Source organism: Engraulis encrasicolus, chromosome 11 (genome assembly GCF_034702125.1).
Source record: "Engraulis encrasicolus isolate BLACKSEA-1 chromosome 11, IST_EnEncr_1.0, whole genome shotgun sequence".
Classification (NCBI taxonomy): domain Eukaryota; kingdom Metazoa; phylum Chordata; class Actinopteri; order Clupeiformes; family Engraulidae; genus Engraulis; species Engraulis encrasicolus.
The window spans coordinates 10,438,604-10,463,703 of NC_085867.1; the positions used below are offsets into that span (position 1 = coordinate 10,438,604).

The following is a 25,100-nucleotide window of genomic DNA, read 5'->3' on the forward strand; positions in this document are numbered from 1 at the left end:
GTTATTCTGTGTAAACCCTCGAGTCGCGTCCGAGAATGCTGGTCAGTGAACCCAGCCAACCCCCTGATTGGAAACAGCAACCCAAGACCTCAACCTCTAGATCACACAGTCTCCCTCCCCCATGATCATAAACAGAAGCACGCACACACACACACACACACACACACACACACACACACACACACACACACACACACACACACACACACACACACACACACACACACACACACACACACACACACACACACACACACACACACACATTTCTTAGTGTAGGACTTGAAACAGTGGACTTGCACGCACAGACACACGCACGCGCACACACAAAGAACACACACACAAAGAACACACACACACACACACACACACACACACACACACACACACACACACACACAGACACACACACACACACACACATTTCTTAGTGTAGGACTTGAAACAGTGGACTTGCACGCACGCACGCGCACACAAAAAAAAACACACACACACACACACACACACACACACACACACACACACACACACACACACACACACACACACACACACACACACACACACACACACACACACACACAAACATGCACACACATTTCTAAGTGTAGGACTTGAAACAGTGGACTTGCACGCACGCACACACGCACGCGCACAAACAAAGAACACACACACACACGCACACGCACACGCACGCGCACACACACACACACACACACACACACACGCACACGCACACGCACACACACACACACACTTCTTAGTGTAGAACTTCAGACAGTGGACTGCACACATCCCTCATGCCCTGCACCCTGACCTGACAGTGGCTCTTGTGGTAGCCAGGCTGAACCAAGTCGTTTCCCATCACCAGTAACGTCCCATCATAACCCTAACACCACCCCCAACATACAGTATCCTCCTACAGGGCTTGACTGGCCATCTGGCATAGTGGGCATTTCCCGGTGGACCCTGCACCCTCGTGGGCCCCTATTTACAGAAATGTTAAAATAAAAAAAACATTTCTTTTTTTCTTCTTCTCACATTTCTGAAAATAGGGGGCCACAAGGGTGCAGGGCCCACCGGTGAGTCAGTCCTGTGCCGCTAATTATGAGGGGCCCCCTTTAAGTCAAAAGTGCCCGGGCCCTATTTCTCCCCTAGACCAGTACTGTCCTCCTCCCAGTTCCCCTCTATGCCCATCTCCACAGCACTGTCTGAACACACAATCCCATTTTAAAAACACATAGGACTCCTACGTCCTCTGTTACGCCCACTTTTACAAGTGTTCTTGCCTGTGTTTATTCCCAGTGTGTACTGTAATTACCATAGGAAGGGTGAAAGGCCATTGTCACTGCCTGCCTGCCTGCCTGCCCTGACTGTCTTGCTTGTGACGTTCAGCATAACTGCCGTCATGGGACATGAAGCAGAGCATATGGTCTTGTTAAACCTTCCCCAGGGTTGCCAGATGTGATATTTTTAGCTCAATAAATTCCGAAAAACCCGGAGGCACTAAATCCCGCCCATTTTGAAGTAAATTCTTTGGGTTTTAATGGATACAAATCTACAGAAAATCTCACCCAATACCTTTTTTAAAAACCTGCAGATGATCATTCCACGTAGCCCTATTGGACTGGACACCAAAAAATCTGGCAACCCCCAACCTTCTTCACACTTTTGAGCTCCTTTGAGAAGAATCTCCTCCCACTGGAAAGAGCTGTCTCTCTGTGGGTGCCTTTTTTCTGTCATTGGGGGCGGGTTGGCTGCTCTGCTCTCCAAAGCTATCCAGAATACTGTACAGCTCCTGCCAGTAAGCACCCCGCGCCCAATCAAAGCCAGATTCCTGACTCCTCTGGGCCAATATATCTTAACGACGTGTTGAAATCAGACTCATGCTTTAAGTGAGACGTTTGTGGAGAACGGTATGGTTTGGTCTGGTCTGGTCTGAGCCCAGTCTTCCACTGGTGTGGATGGGATGGGTGAAGACTGAGGAACTTTGTAAACCTTATATGGACTTGATGATACTGATCAGGCCTGCGGACAGCTTTGGCCAGACCCGGGACAAAGTCAGCTGAAAGGGCCCCCAAGTGGTGTAGTTTACTTTTTTTGTGGTGGGTATACTGTATATTTGGGCATTATTTTGAGTTGGGTACTGTATATATATTTCTGCTATTCTAAATAATGGGTCAATCAATTATAGATGGGTATACTGGAATCCCAGAAATGTTCAGGTGGGTATACCTGCGTTACCGCAGAGATACACCAGCGGCGACGCGATTCAAGCGACAGAGTGTAGCAGCAAGCGATACGAGCGATTGAGGAGACAAGAGTATGTCCGTACAGGCAGAAGGCAAAGCATTCAAGCATTCCCATTGGCTGTGGTCACTGACCTCTATACAGTCATTGGCTGTCGCGGCTTGTCGCGGAACCGCGTCATAGAAAGTTGAAAAGATTTCAACTTCAAATTGTCGCGCTCGTCGCGCAAATCGCTCTAGTCTCCAGAATCGCTTTTGTCTCTCGACTCAATACAAAGTCAATTACTTCCGTCGCTCGACTCGCTCAGATCGCCGCTGGTGTATTTCTGCGGTTAGACAACACCACTGGGGACCCCCATCCAATACATACAATGTAATGAGGACCTATTTATCAGCCCCCTCCTCTCCCTGGGCCTGGGACAACAGACCTGTTTGTCCTCCATTGTCGGCTTCCCTGTCAACAATAATGATTCACAATCATGGTTATGGAAGAAACTTTCCATATGGTCTCCACGCAGCAACACACAACAGCGTCATACTGTGATAAAATATCTTTATTTCACAAAAAGTACAGTCAAAAGTAACAAATCAGCTTATTGTGTTGAACAGGAAAAAAAGTAAAAGTTTCTATGTACAGTACTTAAAATCATGGACTTCTTCCTCTAAGGCTATAAACCACCACGCCAGTAGTCCACTGTCAGACATCAACTTTACAAATAAAAAGCCAAAAAAAAAAAAAAAAAATGGGTGACAAACAGCTTTGGTGCTATTTTTATATGACAGACAAACCCCCAAAAACTGGGGGTCGCCTGAGTGCAAAGCCATGTCTTATTCCAACATTGAACTGACAAGGATGGTCTAGTCAGGGATGGGGTCATTTGGGGAAGAGAAAAACAACGAAATGTTAAAAAGGGGGGAAAACAAACAAACAAATAAACAAACGGAACACAGTAAACGGTTGTCAAGAAGTTAGTTGGATACTTTTTTTTGGCAATGGTCTTGAAAGTGACTAAATCTACAACACACCTGGATTAAAGAGAGAGGCCAAACAGTGCTTTGGCTTTTTTCTCTCGCTGTAACCAATTTAGCCCTGAACTTGTTCAAGCTTGCCTTGGATGATCATCACGTTTCAGCCTCCTCCTTGAGGAGAACAGGCAGAGTCGTGCTAAGTTAAAGGGGGAACAGACCTTCACACATCCCTCCCTCTCGCACGCACACACACACACACTCACACACACACAGAGCTTCTGTAATACTAAATCTCGAAAAAGTCAAACAATGGAAACTACTACCACATAATGGAGATCAGAGATGCTGGAGTAGAATGACACGGATTCAATTACGACGGAAAACATTTAAATGGCCGGTTGCAGGAGGGGTTTAGAAGAACTCGTAAAAGTGTGGAGGGAATGGTGGCTCGACTCGGCATTGTCTCGGCCCTGTGGGGTGGACTGGGGGAGATATGGGGCCCAGGCACTTTTGGCTGAAAGGGGCCCCTCATCATTAGCGGCACAGAACTGGCTCACCTCGTGAGCCCCTATTTTCAGAAATGTTGTTTTTTTGTGTGCTTTTTTTTACATTTCTGTAAATAGGGGCCCACTAGGGTGCAGGGCTCACTGGGAAATGCCCGCTATGCCAGATGGCCAGTCCAGCCCTAGTCTCAGCCCTGTGGGAACACCCTTTCGCGACGCTAGGTGGAATGACAGGACACTCACAATAAGCTATTCTTCCACTCACACACGTTCTCCCTGTCTTTGTTTCTCTTCCACACATGCATGCACACACGTACGCACATGCATGCACACACACACACACGCAGGCATGCACACACACACAGACCAGCAATTTTCATAAACATAACATTCTTACACAATCCCACAGTCTCCTCAACTTGGAGTTAGCCTGACACAGAGTCTGTGTGAAGATGGCAGGAACACACCATTTAAGTTTCTAAACAAACACCATCCACAGTTTCGGTCCACACGGCAGGCTAAAGAAACAGTCAGTAAACTACTGTAGCTAAACATACCACCATGCATCAATTTGCATACGGTACTTGCGTCTTTCAGGTCATTTATGAAAAGCCAGAAACGTAGAGTTTTTTTTCTGTATGTCATACATGTATGTGTGTCATAATCAGTGTCTATGTTGAAAGCAAATGTTCCGCCGCTACATTAAATGTATAGCTCTGTGTTCACATTGAATGCATATGTTGATGTTTATATTCAGTGTTTAGCTCTGTCTCCATGGTCTGTTTCCCTATACACTGTGTACAGCACAGGTATTGTACTTCCATTGTTTTGCAATAGGGTCCCGTCTCACCACATAGTGACATGCAGGATGGCTTGGGGCCAGGATGAGCTAAGCCTAATCAATGCACCATGGCAGTCAATGCTCAACCGCCGACATCCAGCCAGCCAGTTCAGTTGCAAAAAAAGCTCTTCATAATGCAGAGGTTCACGCTTGGACAAAAAACAAAAACATGACTGGACAAACCCCGATTGAATTTCCATGATATCCCAGGATTTCCGTTACCAGTGGGAACCCTGTGTAGTCGAGAGTACTACTTCTCTTGCTGGAGTCAACGCGGATGGCACAGTAGGGTTGCAGAGTGCAGGATGCCAAAACCATGAGTGGAACGGAGCCCGGGGCATATGGCCCATGGACAACAACACCACAAGCATGGCCACTGCTGCCCAGTCAGCTGTAATGCTCTCTTCTGCCAGAAACAAAACAAGACGGAGGGAAACGAACGAGAGAACAGGGAAAGAAAAACAAATCTGATGGGAGTTCCAGAACCTTGAGACTGCAGTTAGGTCTAAGACATGCACACAAATACACACGCACGCAAGCACTCAGGGACGCACACATGCACACACACGCACGCACGTGGCAGTGTTAAGGAAGTTGTACAGTTGAAGTTACAAAGCTCAATTATTTCTTCTTTACATACAGTACATACTTAGTTGTTCCCTCACTGTAGGAACAGACTGAAGGCAGTAAAAAGCTAAAAAAACCAGCAAAAGATTAAACCTTTAATCTTCGATTAGGGAGAGCGACCAACTGAAGCGCGTGTTTAGAAAAAGTTAGGTATTCCATTGACTGCCATCAGACTGTGTCATAGCTCTTTACATATTTCTATCTTAAGTTCAACTTCTCTTTTAATGCCTTCAACACTCACGATACCAAAACCGCGTTTATATCTTTTGCTGCTTTTACCACTTCCTCATCCAGACAAAGTAATTTACTCCCGGTGCTTTTGACGCTTTTACCACCTTCGGTTTGTTCCTACGGTTACACTGTCGGCAATAAGGCAAAGAGATCAAACACAGACGAGTGTAAACTTTGGCCTGGCCAAATGGGGAGTGTTGGCACATTTTTTTTTACCTGAACTGCACTCTGAAATGCACTTAATGTGAATACTGTCAGTCTGAGGAAACCACTGGCCCGGTTGCAGCATAGCACAAGGACAAGTTCAAGGACTGGTGTGTATATGGGAGGATAACTGAAAGGTACACACACTGTGTGTGTGTGTGTGTGTGTGTGTGTGTGTGTGTGTGTGTGTGTGTGTGTGTGTGTGTGTGTGTGTGTGTGTGTGTGTGTGTGTGTGTGTGTGTGTGTGCGTGTGTGTGTGTGCGTGTGCGTGTGCGTGTGTGTGTGTGTGTGTGCGCATGCGTGCGTGCATGCATGTGTGTGCTTGTGCACCTGTGAGTATGTGGTGGTATTGTGGGTGTATGTGTTTGGAGATGAGGGAGGGAGGAAGAGGGCAAGGGCGTTTGCAGACATCAAAGGGGGCTAATGAAGGGTCTGGTTGATGGAGGACGCTGTGGTCAGGCCGTCAGGGAGAGGCGGGGGGGGGGGGGGGGGTGTGGTCAGAGTGTTTTTGTGCTGTGCTGTGGACGATTACTTCTACTGTATTAGAACTGAACTCTGGTGGAACTCTGGATTTGAGTTTGAGTCTGTACTAGTATTCCAGAGGGGATTGCAGCTTAGCCATGCACATCAAATCAATCCACAACCACCCCTAAGAACATTTAAAAACGTTAACAGCACATACAGAGACTAATCAGTCATTTTATAGTCGAAGAGACAAGTGTCGTCACCAAAAAATACATGACTACAGATGTTGTGTAGCTTGCATTAACAACAAAAAGTAAATGCAACAGAATTGATAGCATGTAGTTTCTATGCATATACAGTACTTTGAGTGTTAGGGTATGCAATGATGTCTAACAGACATGTCTTTCATGTCATATTTTGTGCAGAGACACTTGCCAACTCGACAATGTGAAGCGTCCATGGGGGGAAAAACAGACATAGTCACAAAATCAGATTGATGTATGTTAGTAATTTCAGTGAAACCCCAGTTTTGATTAGTCCCCCCGAAAGTAACCCTTACAACAAATATGCATAGTGTTCATCTAGTAACATTTCAAGATAGTATTTACCCATACCATACAACCCCAGTTCAAACTCAAAGCTCTTGTTTTCTCAATTTTTATACTCTGTGACCATGTCTGTTATCCCATGGACTCCTCAATTTAAGAGCTAGGCTCAACTCAAACTAGACCAAATCCATGGGGTGATACTGTACATATTACGAGCTTCATGTCACTGAGGGATGACGTACAAATATATTTATATCTATAATATATTTCATAAAGACCTTTATACAAGCGTGATATACTGTATAGACAAGCATCTTATTTTTCTGGATGGATATACATTTGCAAGATACAGGCGTGCATTAGTTTGAAAGAGTGATGAGAGAAGCGTTAAACAAGCTCAATCCCAGACAAAGGCACAAGATTATAATATATAATATATATGTATAAAAATACACACAAATACATTCACTTGAATGTCTTTAAACAGCACAACCGAAGAGGGAGGGAGGGAGGGCAGGAAGGAGGGATGAGGAGCTTGGGGGGGGGAGGTGAGGAAAGGGTTGCTATTGGTTCCTGGAGACGGAGAGCACCAATCAGGTATCTTCTCTTCTCTCTTCTGCTCCACTGCTAGTGCCCCCTGAAACAAGGACCAGTGATATGGCTGACATATCTGTCAACTCGCCAGCAGTATTCCGGTTTGCGTTCCACTGGCCACAATGTGGCCAATTGAGGTTGAGCTGTATCTTCCACTGACAACGTGGGTCGCTTGCTGATCACAAATTGAGTAAAAAAAATTAAAATTAAAACATTTAAAATATATATATATATTCCTTGGTCTCATGAGTTCATGTCGATGGTTGATCAATTTCAATTTTGACCACGGGAAGTAGTGAGCAAGTCAGAGGTGTGGATACAAAACACTTTCTGCAATGCTCCATGGCAGGGTGCGAGCGGTAGATGGAGATTTGAATTGACCAAAACTGGCCTTTCAGCGTACACCGATGCTGCAACTCTGGACTCTGATCTGGCATCAACTTGATCCGTGTGTCCATTCCACACCCAACCTCGGACGGAAACAGAGCAGATCGAAGCAGGTGGAAGATCTCTAACACCAGGACATTGGTGTTTGGGACTGGTCTACAAGTGTATCAACTCGTCAACTTCTGACAGGCTGCAATTTTTGATGTATCCAAGGTATGCCCTTAAGGTCAAAATGTGAGGTGCGCCTCAAAGGCGCCCCCTTGTGGCAGCTTAACTTCATTGATGGTTAGGGTTAGGGAAAGGTCTCGGTTTAGGCCACATAGTCAACATACAATGTGGCAGGAATGCCCTCAACATAAAAAATTGCAGTTTGGTCAACAGTAGTCAGAGATTGACAAGTTGGGATGAGACTATCTTGGACTGGTGTAGGGCACAGTAGGGCCCTCCTCTTAGGAATGGTGGTGCATAACCGCAGAAATACTCCAGCGGCGATCTGAGCGAGTCGAGCGAGTCGAGCGACGGAAGTAATTGACTTTGTATTGAGTCGAGAGACAAAAGCGATTCTGGAGACTGGAGCGATTTGCGCAACGAGCGCGACAATTTGAAGTTGAAATCTTTTCAACTTTCTATGACGCGGTTCGGCGACAAGCCGCGACAGCCAATGATTGTATAGAGGTCAGTGACCACAGCCAATGGGAATGCTTGAATGCTTTGCCTTCTGCCTGTACGGACATACTCTTGTCTCCTCAATCGCTCGTATCGCTTGCTGCTTCACTCTGTCGCTTGAATCGCGTCGCCGCTGGTGTATCTCTGCGGTAAGAGGTGCACAGGACGAAGGGGTAATAAAGAAGGCATGGGTCGGGTGCAGGGACGGATGGAGGGATGGGTGGATGACATTACAGAAAAGACAATAAAACAAGAAGAGAGGTCTTCTGTATGTCCAGAAAGAAAAACAGAGTGTGACGGCTGTTGATTCACTTCACTTCACAAGTCCAAGGCTAAAAAAACAAATCCCTGTGGGGAGATTGGGACATGGTTGTCTTCTTCTTCGGTGTCCAAACTAAAAGACTGGTCTCAGTTTTCGGAAAGGCACGATTACAATTTAAAACAAACAATGTGAAAGAGCAATCCACAATTCTTCTCCTCTCCTCTCCTCTTGTCCTCTCTCAGGTAGCAGCGATAGCAGCTGTCAGGTGAAACACATTGTCTGGAAATGCGGAGAATGTCAAACCGACCCTTAATGCCCAAATAACGCTGCCCACGGATGGCAGACAGGCTAGCTTTGTTCACAGCATTCCAAGATAGCGAAAGAGAAAGAGAAAGAGAGAGAGAGAGAGAGATGAGAGACAGAGACATAGAGAGGAGAGACAGAGACATAGAGAGACATAGGGACAGAGAAAGACGGTGAGAAGCAGAGAACTGGATGACGGAGACAGAGATAGAGACAGAGACAGAGAGAAAGACAGGCAGAATAAGAGAGAGACAGGAGTGGAGTGGAAGAGAGAGAGAGAGAGAGAGAGAGAGAGAGAGAGAGAGAGAGAGAGAGAGAGAGAGAGAGAGAGAGAGAGAGAGAGAGAGAGAGAGAGAGAGAGATTGTGTAGAACAACAAAGGCCCAGTGTGGGAAAGGCAATGTTGCACACGCATGTCCATGCAGTTTTACGTATACTGCACTCGTGTATATCAATGTATACTGTATGTAGTTCCATAAATCCTCAGGGATTTTAACTGGGCGGCATAGTGTCATGATTGTCAATGTGAAAAGATTGATCCTTGGTTGTCAAGAGTAGGATATTGCATATGTGTATGTGGCTGCGTATGTTGAAATGTGTGGGTGTAGGATTGAGTGTTCTACATTGATTGTGTATTGCATTCACATTTCCCCTCGTCAATGTGTCCGGCTCACCAAAATTCATTGAGCACAATGAGGGCTAACCATACATGTATATGGAGCCAACAGGGAAGGGATGGATTGTGGGTTACTGGAACCTTTGAGAAATGCATTGTGGGACACTGGAGTCTGGCAGCACTGCAATGGGGTTATGGGAGAGTAAGGTGTTGACATTGCAGTTCATTACGGGATGCTGGAGTCAGTTAGAACGACAGTGGACTGTCACTGTACAAGGTGGACTTGATTTGGCTGACCTTGCAGTAAAATGGTGGGATATTGAGATTTTCTTTTGCAGAATTCGTCAGCCGCAAAGCACTATGGGAAACTGGAGAATTGTAGTGGAGTGTTGGAGTGTGATACTGAAGTCTGCAGTGCTAGCACATCCCTTGGCTACAGGCCACTGACTGTGGCCTACTGGAGTCTGGTAGCAATGCGGAGGACGTTATCACTGCAAAGGATGTGTGGAGAGGATGCTGGAGTCCTGTAGCAATGCAGAGTCACGTTATCACTGCAGTGTTAGCACATCCATTGATTACTGGGCACGGCTGGCCTTGCAAATCATTGACTGTGGCCTGCTGAAGTCCAGTAGAAATGCGGAGGCCGTTATCAATGCAAAGAGTGTGTGGGATACTGCAGTGCGAGCACATCCATTGATTATGGGGCACGGCTGGTGTTGCAGATCATCGACTGTGGCCTACTGATGTCCGGTAGCAATGCAAAGGATGTGTTGGGTACTAGAGTCCGGTAGAAATGCGGAGGGTGTTATCACTGCAAAGGATGTGTGGAGAGGATACTGGAGTCTGTTGGCACTGCGGTGGACAGCGCTGAGGATTCCCTTTGCTGCCCTATGAGGGCTGAGAACATGGCCGACCTCGAACATCTGCGAGCAGAGGAGAGAAAGAGAGAGAGAAGAAAAGAAGAGAAGAAAGAAAGGCGGAGTGAAGGACAAGAAGATGAAAGGGTGTTGGGAAAGATGAGAGAGGAGCAAAAATGAACAGAAAGGAAAAACAGGAAAGTGGCAAAGAGCAAAAAAAAAGAGAAGGCGGCAGGGAGGGGATATGAGAGGAGTAGAAAATAGCGTGTAGAATCGAGAGGAAGAAATGAGAGAAGATAGAAAGAAGAGCGAGAAAGAAAAAAAGAAGAGAAAAAAAGAAGAGAAGAGGAGTGAGAAGATTTATCATGTTTAATTATTACTGTTTGTGACAGGCGCTGGGCAGAGATTACAGAGTTGGAAGATTAATACGCAGCGAGCCAGAATATTCCTGGCAGCTAGGCGCCGCCATGTTGTTTACACTTAGATGTTTACACTCTGGGAACGGGGAGCGCGCAGCGGCAATTATAGCTTGTTTTTAATAATCTCCAGACGAGAAGAACCATATGGCCAATCTGACGTGGGAACCACGATAGCCAAGCGCAAGCAGCATCATCTTCAAGCACTTCTACCTCTTGGAAAAAGTTATTTACGGCACTATTTGTAAAGCCTAAATACGTTACGTGTGAGACAGCTATGGATGCATGTGGAGTGTGTCACAGGTTCTAAACAATTGGAAAAAAATCCTGCCGCCAGTCAAATGATGCAGTGGAGGGTTTTGACGATTAGAACGGATGAACAGAAATGCACACAACTGACCCAACATGGGATATGAATTCACTAACTACCTTTACAAACTACCACTCAAGCTACAGATAACTTAACTTTAACACTTTTTTTGCAAAACAATGCACACAATTCTCTGCGAGTTTCGAAAACGGTCTTTCATTTTTTGTGGAGTGGAGTTGAAAGCTGTTTTGCATTTTGAGCGAGCGGTAGATAAATATGTGTGCCTGGATTTGAAAAAAAAAGAATGTGTGTAAGCAATTGAAAAACGACTGCGCTGTAATTACAAGAGTAGCTGGGACATCACTCTGCTGGGAAAAAAAGATTCAAAGTACTAGAACATATCTGACGGCCACATAGACAGAGTTGCAAAATCATTTCCCCCCACATCACTTTTTCGGCTTTGCTAGATTAGTTCCACTAAACGCCAGATTTTTCAAATGTTATCAAGTGTATTGATTTTGTTTACTGTAAATCAATATTGTGTAGATTAAGCTATATTAGAAAAGTATGGGGTTTGAAAATAAATGCTGATGGATGTAGCTTTGAAATATGCAGATTCTGGCCAAGACACTGACAAGAGGAGTCTCCAGAACTGAAGGATAATAAAAGACAACTAAATGCTGTCCTCCTGCCACAGACTCATCACTGAAGAGAGGACATGTGCTGAACACACGCCCCACTGTACATCACTCTGCTGTATGTGGTGATGGGGGCTGAGTCGCCGACCAGGAATGTTCTGGGAGGCAAATCAGGAAAGTGTGTGTTTGTGTGTGAGAATGTGAGAGAAAGAGAGAGAGAGCGAGAGAGAGAGAGAGAGAGAGAGAGAGAGAGAGGGAGAGAGAGAGAGAGAGAGAGAGAGAGGGAGAGAGAGGAGAGGAGAGAGAGAGAGCGAGAGAGAGAGAGAGAGAGAGAGAGAGAGAGAGAGAGAGAGAGAGAGAGAGATGAGTATACGGTGTGTGTGTGTGTGTGTGTGTGTGTGTGTGTGTGTGTGTGTGTGTGTGTGTGTGTGTGTGTGTGTGTGTGTGTGTGTGTGTGTGTGTGAGTGAGTGAGTGAGTGAGTGAGTGAGTGAGTGAGTGAGTGAGTGAGTGAGTGAGTGAGTGAGTGAGTGAGTGAGTGAGTGTGTGTGTGTGTGTGTGTGTGTGTGTGTGTGTGTGTGTGTGTGTGTGTGTGTGTGCGTGTGTGCGTGCGTGTGCATGCATGCGTGCATGTTGCATGGTGTGTGATCGAGAGATCGAGGAATCACAGTTAATCACTCCCTCACATACACATACTCACTTCAGATCAGCAAGGTCTTCATCTTCACCATGGAGCTGAGCTGCTGTTTGCTCCAGCCTTCCCGCCTCCGGTGTCTTACCCTGGGGGCAGCCAGAGCAGAAATGGTGGTGGTCAGTGGTGGTGGTCATTTCACACTCAATCTGTTCTTTGAAGAGGAAACCAACGCACACCAGAGGTTTCGAGGTGCAGGTAGCGGGTACTAGTTCACTTCACAGGGGAAGATACCGCACACTTTTACACATTTTTTGTAAAACTTGAGACAAACGTTGTTTGTGTTAATAAAATTCAGCATGATGGACAAGATTGTGCGGTATCTTCCCCTCTGATGAAAAACACTATTTACCAATCAACAAACTATTTCAGATCAATCAACAGAAAATATATTTTGTATACAATTTAATTCACACCACAGTTCACTATCCAAATATAATCAACCTGGTGCCTATTTTTATGTAGGTCTTTGTACAGATGGGCCTGCCAGCCAGCAGAAAAAACTCAGGGGTCCCCAAACTTTTTTCTCTGGGGGCCACATTATCGTTCCTGATTGTGATCAGGGGCCGGGATCAATTATGTGGGCTGTATACTAGGCCACTGCCTGTTATAGCCATAATTTCTAGCACAAAATAGTTCATCATTACAAGTGATTTGCAAAAGAAGTGAGTATTTCACATGTTTTTTTTCACAGGTTCACAGGGTCACAGGTTTTTCACAGGTTTTTTTCTGATAGCAACCATGTAAAAATAGCAATAAAGGTTGGAAAAATATGGTGATTGACAGTTTAAAAGTGATACAATAGAAATGGTAGGTCTGTTTATATTACAGTGAGATGAGAAACATCAAGACAAGAAACATCTGGTGATTCACACTATGTTAGTGAAAATTAAACTGTAGGAAGGCCTGTTGATAAACAAAATAAAATATTTTAAAAATACATTTCATTCCTATATCATGATATATCACATCATTATATTTTTTTCTGTGAGGATTGCTTCTTTGGACCAGTTCAAATGGTGAGGTGCAGAGAGGTGGAGGACCAGTCAAAGGAGGGTGGCGGGCCGTATTCGGCCGCCAGGCCTTAGTTTAGGGACCCCTGACGTACATCATAACACTGCTATGGCATTACCGAGAGACTTTAGGTAAGCGATTGAGACTATCATTACAATTTTGGTGACAATTATTTTGTAACAGAGGCTCTGCACAAAGAGGTTTATATGAAGAAGGTTGGATGACCGAAACATATCAAATTTACTTGTAGGATCTTTCCTACAATGATTCTTCAATAACAACCTCACTGAGCTAATATCCTTAACACCTGTCCAAGTACAGGAGTGTGCATGGAAAAACGCTGTTTTTGAAACCAAATTAAAAAGCAAATCATAACCAAAGATTTATTGATGCACATTATACTCCCTAAAACCCCCTAATACGTACCACCGTCCCCTCCTCCCATGCCTATCCTAATTCAGTGTGATCCAAACAAGTGCACACAAATTCAACTCAATCCAACCCCCCTTAGCTTTGATTCAATCCAATCTGTGCTCATTAAATGAGATCTAATTTTCTCTAATTCGATTCCTAGCATCACAGCAACACACGCGAGTGATGTACTGTGTTTCGCTTTGTCTCCTTGGCGTGCTTCAGAGAACACCAGCTCTCTGAAGCAGTGGCAGAACAAATGCACACAGGGCCCCAGGGTAAAACACTTAGTATAGGACACCCCATACGTGCCTGCAAGTGACTTAATATGCCCCACCAAAACCAACACTGCAGGGCCCGGGGCCCCTGGGTAAATGCGTACCCCTCATTCCTCCGCCAATGTCTTTGAAGAAGACTATAGCATTTTGGCAGCTTGGCTTTCATCTCCTCTCCTCCATCTCACCCACTCAAGCCTTATTAACAGCAACAACAACAACAGAGACTGTAGTATTTATACAGTCTGAGTCAGACGGATGAAAGCACGCAATTATTCTGATGATGAAAAATGATTTTGACGAGCGTGTCTTGAAAGCAGAGAGGCTGGCAGTGTTCATCAGGGCTCATCAGCAGTGCTGACAAGAAAACCTCGGGATCAAAAACTCAGATCGGGGGTGAGAATGTGTGTGTGTGTGTGTGTGTGTGTGTGTGTGTGTGTGTGTGTGTGTGTGTGTGTGTGTGTGTGTGTGTGTGTGTGTGTGTGTGTGTGTGTGTGTGTGTGTGTGTGTGTGTGTGTGTGTGTGTGTGTGTGTGTGTGATGAAGGCAAAGCTCTGAGTAATGCATTTGAATCATGACACACAAGCTGTCGTAATAGTTGGCTAGATATGAGACAATGCATGTGTGCATAGGTGTGTGAGCATTATAAAGGCAAAGGGATTACCACATATCAGTTGTGTGTGTGTGTGTGTGTGTGTGTGTGTGTGTGTGTGTGTGTGTGTGTGTGTGTGTGTGTGTGTGTGTGTGTGTGTGTGTGTGTGTGTGTGTGTGTGTGTGTGTGTGTGTGAGTGTGTGAGAGAGAGAGTGAGAGAGAGAGAGAGAGAGAGAGAGAGAGAGAGAGAGAGAGAAAGGACCTGACAGCTACAGTGTTACTACATATGTGACTAAGTAAGTTCTCTGAGTGATTTAGTGTTTTACTATTCCACAGGTTTAGTGGTACACATTTCTCTTCCCCTCGCTTGTCCACCAACACCAACACCACAATACATTACCATACAAAGAAAACAGCTGCTGAGCTTCAAACGGTCTGGAAACACTCTCTTGTGTTGTGCTGCCTTGGCGAAGGCTTTGATCTTGAGTTGCACCAACCCCCATCGTCCCACCCCCCTCGGCCCCGCGAGTCATATCCTCTCCTCTGCTCTGCCGTCCTTGTTTACTTCAAGTTTTAATATACTACATGCAGAGCGGAGTGGAGCGGGCGCTGTTAGTGGTGGAGACATGCACCACCTCCACTGACCACTAGAGGTCCACGGTGAGGTTTAGCAACATTGGTTTACTAAGTGGAAGTGTAGGGAGCAAAGCATAATGCTAATGGTCATTATTTTTTTTAAAAAAATGTGTTGTCCTTTCCTATCTTTGCCAGTTGTCATCACCACCACCTTTGACAAATTCCTATTTATTTTGCATATGCTATCAATTCAAGTCAATTCGAGTCAAGTTTATTAGTAAAGAGACAGCTGAATTGAGTGCTAGACAAGCAGGTAGGACACCATACAAACACAGACAACATGTCAACAAATGGCAAAAAATAAATAAATCTGTGTATGTACATCATCCATGAAGGGCATGACTAAAAACTGCGTCTGAGTGCGTGCTTTCAAGGCTGACTAGAAAGTGACCAGAGTTGTATTTATGTTGAGTGATAAGCAGAGTTTAAAGGGACACTGTGTGAGATTTTTAGTTGTTTATTTCCAGAATTCATGCTGCCCATTCACTAATGCTACCTTTTTCATGAATACTTTCCACCGCCATCAAATTCTAAGTATTCATTATGACTGGAAAAATTGCACTTTTCATACATGAAAAGGGGGATCTTCTCCATGGTCTGCCATTTTGAATTTCCAAAAATAGCCATTTTTAGCTGCAAAAATGACTGAACTTGGACCATACTAGAAAATATTAGTTTATTACTTAGTAAACTTTCATGTAAATATCAAATTTGGCAATAGGCAGCCCAGTTTCAATGAGCAGCATAGTTGCAGTACCTTTTTTGACCATTTCCTGCACAGTGTCCCTTTAAATGGGGCCAAATGCTTCAGCTCCACCTCCTAACCTTGACAACACAGCCAGCAGAAGCTGAGCTCCCTATGCACATGTGCATTACAGTAGTAGTAACACGGTAATACTACATTACCATTATTGTATTACATTTATTAATTACATTACATTTTATGTTTCATTACACTTAGCTGAGAGTTTATCCGCTTTATTCTATATAGCAGCTTACAGTTATTTTACGGTATTGCTTTTACAGTCCATGACGAAATGTGTGGTTAGGGCACTTCATCCATGAATGGAGGTGTATAGGGAGAGGTAACGGTTGGATTTGAACCTGCCTAACCATTAGGCCACAGCTGCCCCTAACTGTATTATATATAGTTTTGACAGTGTATATATTATTATATTTGAGTAGTCTATAGTAATTCAAAAGAAAGAAGTCTACCGCACACTTTCTTGACTTTATGCTCATTTTATTAGAGCGAACAACGCGATTCGCCTCAGTGCGTCATCAGGCTCGCTCAGGTATATACTAGTCTATAGTACTGTCATGCAGTGAGACTTTGTGGATGATGATTAAAATTTAACTTTGTAAGTTCTCAGAGGCATTATAATGGCATGCTGTGGAAGGTGAAAGGACGGAAGATGCACGTACAATAAGAGCTACAGTATGATCTCCTCTTTAAAGGGACACTGTGCAGGAAATGGTCAAAAAAGGTACTGCAACTATGCTGCTCATTGAAACTGGGCTTCCTATTGCCAAATTTGATCTTTACATGAAAGTTTACTAAGCAATAAACAAATAATTTCTATTATGGTCCAAGTACAGTCATTTTTGCAGCTAAAAATGGCTATTTTTGGAAATTCAAAATGGCGGACCATGGAGAAGATCCCCCTTTTCATGTATGAAAAGTGCAATTTTTCCAGTCACAATGAATACTTAGAATTTGATGGTGGTGGTAAGTATTCATGAAAAAGGTAACATTAGTGAATGGGCAGCATGAATTCTGGAAATAAACAACTAAAAATCTCACACAGTGTCCCTTTAACTTAACACTGCTTAGTGTAAAATGCTTTAACCTAGGGGTGTAAATAATAATTGATATGCATCGATCCTACAGCCAATGATCGAATCCAATCGCATCATATTGTGTCATGGGACATTCTTAAGTATCAAACATAATCGCTGCCTTAACCCTCCTGTTATCCTTGGGGTCTATTTGACCCCATTCGATGTTTAACGTCCGAAAAATATATTAAGTACATAATTCTTTTGCTTCATCTTTGATGACTTTTCCTAAATATATGGGGTCAATGTGAAAAAAGTGAAATTTCCACAAAAATGTTTTCCCTAAGTGCTGTACACGTTTTGGTTACATCTTTTTAAGTGTATTAAACATAAATGGAATCAATATTTTGCTAATACATGTTCCAATCTGTCTGGATAATGTAAAATACATGAACACAAGTTATTTAGAACAGAACATTGTGCTTTATTTAGGGCTCTGATAACTAACAATATGTATGATGTGGACAAGGGCCAAAACTAATTCAAGGCATCTTTTGGGCAGTTGTTGCACATTTTCGCCTAGTCATGGATTAGTTCTTTTGGTGTGTGGGCTGTGTGTGGGGGTGCTAGGACTTCTTATGTCCCCAACAGAGCAACAATAAATATCTGAGGCATCAACTGTTGCAAAAGTTTTTGCTTCTACTGATTTTGTAGACATATAAGTGGATGGGGTCAAAATGACCCCAAGGATCACGGATGTAACCTAAATCTGAGGATAACAGGAGGGTTAAGAAACCAATATTGAATCGTATCGTCATGGAGGTTGTGAGATTTACACCCCTACTTTAAACACAGGTGACAAGAAAGGCAAGGCATGTGAAGTGAGCTCACCAGAGCAGGAGTCCGACGGTGACCCCTACGACCACGATGATCCCCGCGAACAGACTCATCAGCATCACCACCCCACCCAGCAGAGGGGGACCTGGAGGGTAGACACATGAGGAACACACATACGCCTTATTACTGTGCATGCACACTACTGTATTATACTGGATATAAAATAGACAACACATACACACATCAACTCCCCGCAAAGAAGATTTGGACCTGGAGGGCAGACAAGTGAGCACACAAACACCTTATTACATGCATACTACTGGACCGAAAGCATTGTTGCTAACCAGTTAGCAACTTACTAGGTTTCCAATGGGAAATACATTGCAACAAAGTAAGTTGCTAACTTAGTTAACAACATTATTGTATAACACTACACAGTGAGGTGTTTCCCACTGACTAAGTAGCAATGTGTGGTGCTACAGGAAAAGAAGTCGGGCCAGTGAAAATTGTATGTGTATACCCCCATTGACATGTACTGTATGCGTGGCTGTTAACAGGGCCGGTTTTTAGCATAGGCCGGCTAGGCGGTCGCCTAGAGCGCCATGTGAAGAAGGAGCGCCGAAATGGCGCTCTCCTATGCGTAATTTTGCGATATGAAGTTTTTTTTATGAAGCCGCAATCGACAAAGAGTGGCGAAAGCGCTCCTCACGGCAAAGCGCCCCTCAGCCAATAGTAATATCGCTTCCAACTGTCTCTGGGAAGTCTGTGAACCAATAAACAGACAGTTCTGAGAAAGGGGGCGGGACGAGTGACAGCGTGCGACCTATTTTGAATTTGGAGACTCACTCGAGAGACAGAGAGGCAAGCGCAAACAGTAGTACTACTCTGCTGTATGGAGATTATTATGTTCTCATTAAACCACTCATTGCATGATGCAGGAGTTTCAGAGGGTGTTTTGGAACTATGTGATTTAATCAGCAACCGTTTGTGATTATGGAAAGCCTAATAGTTATGAGGTTACTTTTTGGAATTAGAGAGAAAAAGAGCTTTGTTTTTGATCAGAGAAATCGCTAGTTAGCATGCTAACATTAGCCAAGTATGCCAAGCAATGAAATCCAGTGAAGTAGCTGTTAGTAGCCTACTCACTACTCACTAACACCCACCTGATATCATAATACTTGCTTAGGTTGACAAGCAATGTAAAGTAAGACTGGTGCAATGTTTAAAACTATTTTAGCTGCCATATCTCCTTCCATCCACATGAATTACCTGCTTGTTGTAAGCTTAAAAAAACATTAATTTCCAGACCAGAATGACATAGCCTGGCTACATTAATCATGTAACAGAACCATGCACAGCAGACAAGTGAGGCTATTTACTATATTTTGTATATTATGAAATTCAATAGCCTGACAGCTCTTCTCCCTTTCTCTCACCCTGTCCCTCCAGTTCAAACACATAGATAGCCCCCTTCTCATTCTCCTACTCACAAATGCACCACTATTTCCAGTCCAGAAATGAAATTGGTTTGGAAGACAGCACAAATGTGAAGCTTATTAAAATTGTAATGCTGCCATGCTTTGTGATGCTGTAGGTAGTGTAGATCAATGCAGACCTCCTTGGTAGGCTTATTGTCTACACATGCATTTTACAAGCAAATGTACTGTGCCACTCTCCTGGCATTTCAATTTCACGTTACAATTCAAACACATTGATAACCTCCCTCTCATCTGGGGTTGGGGGCCCCACCACCATCACATCCAACACACCACACAGTGAAGCTACTTTCATGCGACTCAATCTGATGTGTTGGTCGCCTGTCAAAAAGAACCACAAATCCATTTGATGAAAAACGGTTATTGTTCTTGATGCTATTTAGTTAAGCTTACTACGGATATTACTCTTGTGTTCTGTAAGGTATAAGAAAGAGTTTTTTTTTTCTTTCAAAGGTGAGAGGGGGGGGGGGGGGGGGGGGGGGGGGGGGGGGGTGATGGGCGCCAGAACTCAAACTCGCCTAGGGCACCAAATAAGCCAGAACCGGCCCTGGCTGTTCCTCAGTTTGTGGTGCTTTGTGGTGATTTTCATTTTGTGGTGCTGCGCCACAGAATGGTCATTGTATGAGAAATCACTGCAGTAGTATTTATAAAACAAAGAGTTTCTTTGCAAAATGGTGCAATCCACCATTATTGCATTTTAATATTGGAAATGACTGTTCCGAAGTACCACCATCTATATGTATGGATTCTTGCCATTCAAGTATTTTGAGAACATGCATTTTATATAGGTTTAAAAAGTGTTTTGCAATGCAATGGAATGCCCCAATACAAAAATGTCCATTTCACAAAATGTTCCAAAATGGATATACACCATTTTGCAATGAAACGCTTATAAACACATACAACCTCCCCACCCAGTAGAGTGGGACCTGGAGGGCAACGGTGATCCATTCAAATATGAATATGCTATGAATTACAGTACAAGCACACACACACATGCATGCATGCACACATAAAAGGAGGAGATATAGCTCAAATATTTTATGATGTGATTCATCATTTTTAATTTTATGTTGTCCATGCCAGTGAGCAACAAGCAGGAAAAATAAAGCCACATCTATTGAAATCACTGTGGCCGACTAAACCCATGTGTACATTTTCCTATTGGACATGTCCTCATGTGCCTTTGTGCTCTTTGATGAGTTTACAATGTTGAGGTTACACGGACAAGAGGAGAGAGACAGCTCTTTCAACACAATGTGACAGGGCCAGCCTCAATGCCAAGGCTGAGTATGTCTAAACAGTGCAGAGGGCCACAACTAAAACTCCATCATTCCAGATCAGGGCCACTAACACAGCTTGGTCTGGGCCCAGGAGAAAGTAATCGGGAAGGCAGGAATATGGCAGGAAAGCAAATATGGCAGGAAAACAAATGAAGATAGCAATGCTATAGGCATCGAATATCCCTTACACTATAGTGATAATTGATAACTTCATTTATTTTAAAGCACAGTTCGAGACTATAAGAAAATGGCATGCGTGTGTGAGTGAGGGGGCAGAGCGAGGCAGTGCACGAGAGGGAGAGAAAGGGAGAGCTTTGTAATCGCCAGCGGAAGGATAGGTTCCTACTACAATAATTATTGACTGACTCTGTCATTTATGTTAAAGGACAGGACTATGCTTTCAAGGCTTAAGTTGATGCAATGTGCAAAATATCAGGATCGAAGCAACTCCTGAGGCAATTTCAACTGTCTGTCTGTGTGTGAGTGAGTGAGTGAGCAAGAGAGAGCGAGTGCGCAAGACGGAGAGATCGCTTTAGCCAGTTGGGATGCGCGGATGCATTTTTTTGTGACCAGTAGTGTTGAAACTCACAGGTCATCATGCCGGCTGTATGCAATTGAGAAATTCTGTAAGACAAAATTGCAATTTCACTTACATTTCCAAAAGTTTCGGGTTGCGGGTTTTCACTATTTTGACCTGACCCACCCGAACCCGCGATACTAGAAAAAACTGCTACCCAACCCACCCGGCCCGCGGGTGCCCGCGTTGTCAATGGGTGACCCGCGCATCACTAGTGGACTCGGTGTGAAAGTGAAAGTGTTGTCTTCTGTAGCCAAATTATTGTGTGAAGCATACTATAAAGCGCGAAAGGACGCTGACTTAAGCCTACTGTAGCACTAGGTAAACAACATACAAACACGATTCTTGTGTTTAAAAAGATGGCAGCATCGCAGACACTTTTGCAAGGTGTACATAGAGAGGGGGGACGCAACAGTGACGTCACCGACGCAGGGGAACAGTTCCGGACAGTAGCTTACATTTATAAAAAATATTCTTGGGTTGGCGCCGATCCTGGTGTTGTGATTAAAATGTCCAGATGATGACACAAGCTTTTGGCAGCCATCTATGTCTGTTCTACTTATCACAGAGCTCCCAAAATCATACACAATAAGCATCGAAGTGTCTAGTTATGAAAAATATAATAAAACTCAAAAACAGGTTTTCCCGTTTTGGGAGCCAAGGCATGGGAAGTAAAAACGGGTTTTCCCATGATTTGGCAGTCAATGTGTTAATGTAACTGTCAAACTGGGTTTCCCATTTATATTTCTTCTTTCTGCGCCACCCCTGCAGTACCTCTGCGCTCCCCTAGGGGTCCCATTCCTCAGTTTGGTAACGGGTGTGCTAACAACAAACTCACTTCAGGACAATTTATTACAATCACCCCTCAATCATCATCATCATCATCATCATCTACAATATGCTGAAATTCAAGCTCCTATGCTCCATCAATTTTTCTTTTCCCCCTCCTTCTTCGGTTACAGGCTGCTGGGAATTCTCTTTTTTCCTTCCATTTTCTTTTTTCTTCGCCTCTTGTTTTTTTTTCTATTACTTTTTTTTTTGGTTTGCAAAGAGCAGACATGTGCTCAAATCAAGGCTACCGTGCAAGAAAAGGACACACGCATGCACGCACAAGCAAGCGCGCGCATACACACGTGTGCACGCCCACACACGCACACGCACACATACACAGAAACACACACACACACACAGAAACACACAGACAAAACATAAATGCAGGCCCTGATGATCCTGCAGGCTAAATAACAGTGAAAGGATCTCTGCCCCTCTCTAGTTTAAATTGCTCAGTCTCTGGGGAGACACCATTTACCTCCAGTCAGCTGCCAATTAAAACTGATTTCGGAGCACACTATCAACTTGGAATAAGGGAGCCAATCCAGACGTTACCACTTTCCCACTCACTTTCCCACTCACACACATACAAACCCAGTTTGACTTAACACACACAAACTCCCCTCTCCCCTCTCTTTTCCCTCTTTTATTCCATCTCTCCATCGGTACTGTATCTACCTTTCTCTATGTTACTTTCTCAGTCCCATTTTGCTGTCTCTCTGTCTGTCTGTGTCTCTGTGTCTCTAAATCACTCAGAGAACTTATTTAGTCACTCATGTAACGCTGTAGTTAGCTGTCAGTCAGTCAGTCTCTCTCTCTCTCGCTCTCGCTCTCTCTCTCTCTCTCTCTCTCTCTCTCTCTCTCTCTCTCTCTCTCTCTCTCTCTCTCTCGCTCTCTCTCTCTCTCTCTCGCTCTCTCTCTCTCTCTCTCTCTCTCTCTCTCGTCTCATTCCCCCTGTTCCAATTCATTACAGCTGCTTAGCTCTGGGGATGCTTAAGCAGTAACAGAGGAGCCTGTGACATGTAGTGATAATGACAGCCTTCACCCTGATTGGAGACAGTCAAAAAGAGCGGTCCATTGGTAGATGGAAAAAGACAGAGCGAGAGAGGGAGAGAGAGAGAGAGAGAGAGAGAGAGAGAGAAAGAGAAAGAGAAAGAGAGAGAGAGAGAGAAAAGAGTTGAAAAGTAAAGTAGAATGACACAGAGACAGACAAAAGCGAGAGCAAGAACAGGGTTGGTCTTCGGCATGAACGTAATGTAAGCACAGTGTGTGTGTGTGTGTGTGTGTGTGTGTGTGTGTGTGTGTGTGTGTGTGTGTGTGTGTGTGTGTGTGTGTGTGTGTGTGTGTGTGTGTGTGCGTGTGTGTGTGTGTGTGCGTGTGTGCGTGTGTGTGCGCTACACTTAAATAGTAGTGCGCACAACACTGGTCTTTCTCCGAAGATCTCTTTGATAGTAGCCAAGTGTCTGAGTCTGTCTGAGCACTGCACAACACAATGGCGTTCTGCTCCGAGTCCCTTTGATAGTGGCCAAGTGTCTGGTAATGGTTAGCTAATTAAGGCAGAGCCAGTCAAGCTGTTCCCATCGCGGCGCGCACATGAACCATGTCAGCCAGACAAGCATTCCCTTCTCTGACAAGCCCACAAACTCATCTAGTCCAGGGGGTGCAAACAGCAGGCGTACTGTGTGTGTGTGTGTGTGTGTGTGTGTGTGTGTGTGTGTGTGTGTGTGTGTGTGTGTGTGTGTGTGTGTGTGTGTGTGTGTGTGTGTGTGTGTGTGTGTGTGTGTGTGTGTGTGTGTGTGTGTGTGTGTGTGTGTGCTTGTGCGTGCGCGCACACCTATGCCTGTGTGTCTGTCTGTGTCTGTGGATGTGTAAGACAGTGTGTGTTATGGCATAAGTTGTCAAAACATCAATGTGTTTTGACATGAACTGCCAAAACAATAATCAAAGGTAAAAAAAAACCCAACAACATGCTGAATCAACTCTAAAACAAATCAACGTGAGATGTGAATTAAATATAATAGGCCTACTGCAATTGAAATTCAAATTAGCCAGAATCTATTAACAGGGTTAAACATAGTGCAAACTCCAACAAAACAAAATAATACAGCCAAACTTACAGACAAACAAACAAACATGATAAAGAAAAAGTTTCATGATAACAAATCTAGTGTACCTGGAGTGGCTTCTTTGCTGGGCCGCATGGGAACTGTAATGTCCTCCGGGATGAACGGGATCGTGGTGGGCTCCGCAGTGGACTCAGGCTCTGATGAACAACATAGGAAAGTATCGTTTCACTTATCCAATGACATTATAATCCCTCTTAACCAACTATGCCATCATAAGAATATACCTTTAATAATATGCCTTTAATAATGTATCGTTTCACTTATCCAATGAAATTAGAATCCCTCTTAACCAACTATGCTATCATAAGAATATACCTTTAATAATATGCCAATTTTAACAGTTCACAGATCCATGCACAGCTTCTTGGTGCTGGTAAAGGCGGGAGTGTTCAATACTTCAAGGAAAGAAGTTTACCGCACACTTATTTGACTTTTTGCTCGTTTATTCAGAGCGAACTTAATAAACGAGCAAAAAGTGTGCGGTAACTTGACGCCAATTTTAACCTTATTCACACACGTCATGACACATGTTGCTATGTTTTCCATGTTACAAGTTAGGGGTTGGTTTGGTGGTTAGGATTTGGATCTTAACTGTAGAATGGGGTGGGAATAGCATAATTAGAGGGAGTAAAAATGATAAATGAGGAAATAAAACCGGCAATTAGCAGTGGAAATGGAAATGATCTTGAGCACTGGGAATAGAAATCTCGTCATTGGGAAGGAGAAGTCACTTTAAATAAGAGTAGTGGTGTGTAATTTTTTGTGACTGAAATGTAACTCTGATTCTACATTTGTCTGTTAAACATATCACAAAAAGTGTACGATAATAAAGGGGGATCATTTGTCACGCATTGTTGAGCACAGATCTGT

At 44.0% G+C, this 25,100-nt stretch overlaps 1 protein-coding gene across 1 annotated transcript in view; it reads right to left on the reverse strand.

The window, feature by feature from the left end:
* Positions 1–8,965: 8,965 nt before the first annotated feature.
* The window catches only part of il11ra (interleukin 11 receptor subunit alpha), an 80,320-nt gene continuing 64,185 nt past the window's right edge, over positions 8,966–25,100 (reverse strand). The window contains exons 9-12 of the mRNA XM_063209853.1: positions 24,278–24,367; positions 17,972–18,062; positions 12,384–12,463; positions 8,966–10,387 (exon numbers count right to left, since the gene is read on the reverse strand). Coding sequence (XP_063065923.1) covers positions 12,385–12,463; positions 17,972–18,062; positions 24,278–24,367 — 260 coding nt within the window. The 3' untranslated portion in view covers positions 8,966–10,387; position 12,384. The remainder of the gene's footprint in view (positions 10,388–12,383; positions 12,464–17,971; positions 18,063–24,277; positions 24,368–25,100) is intronic.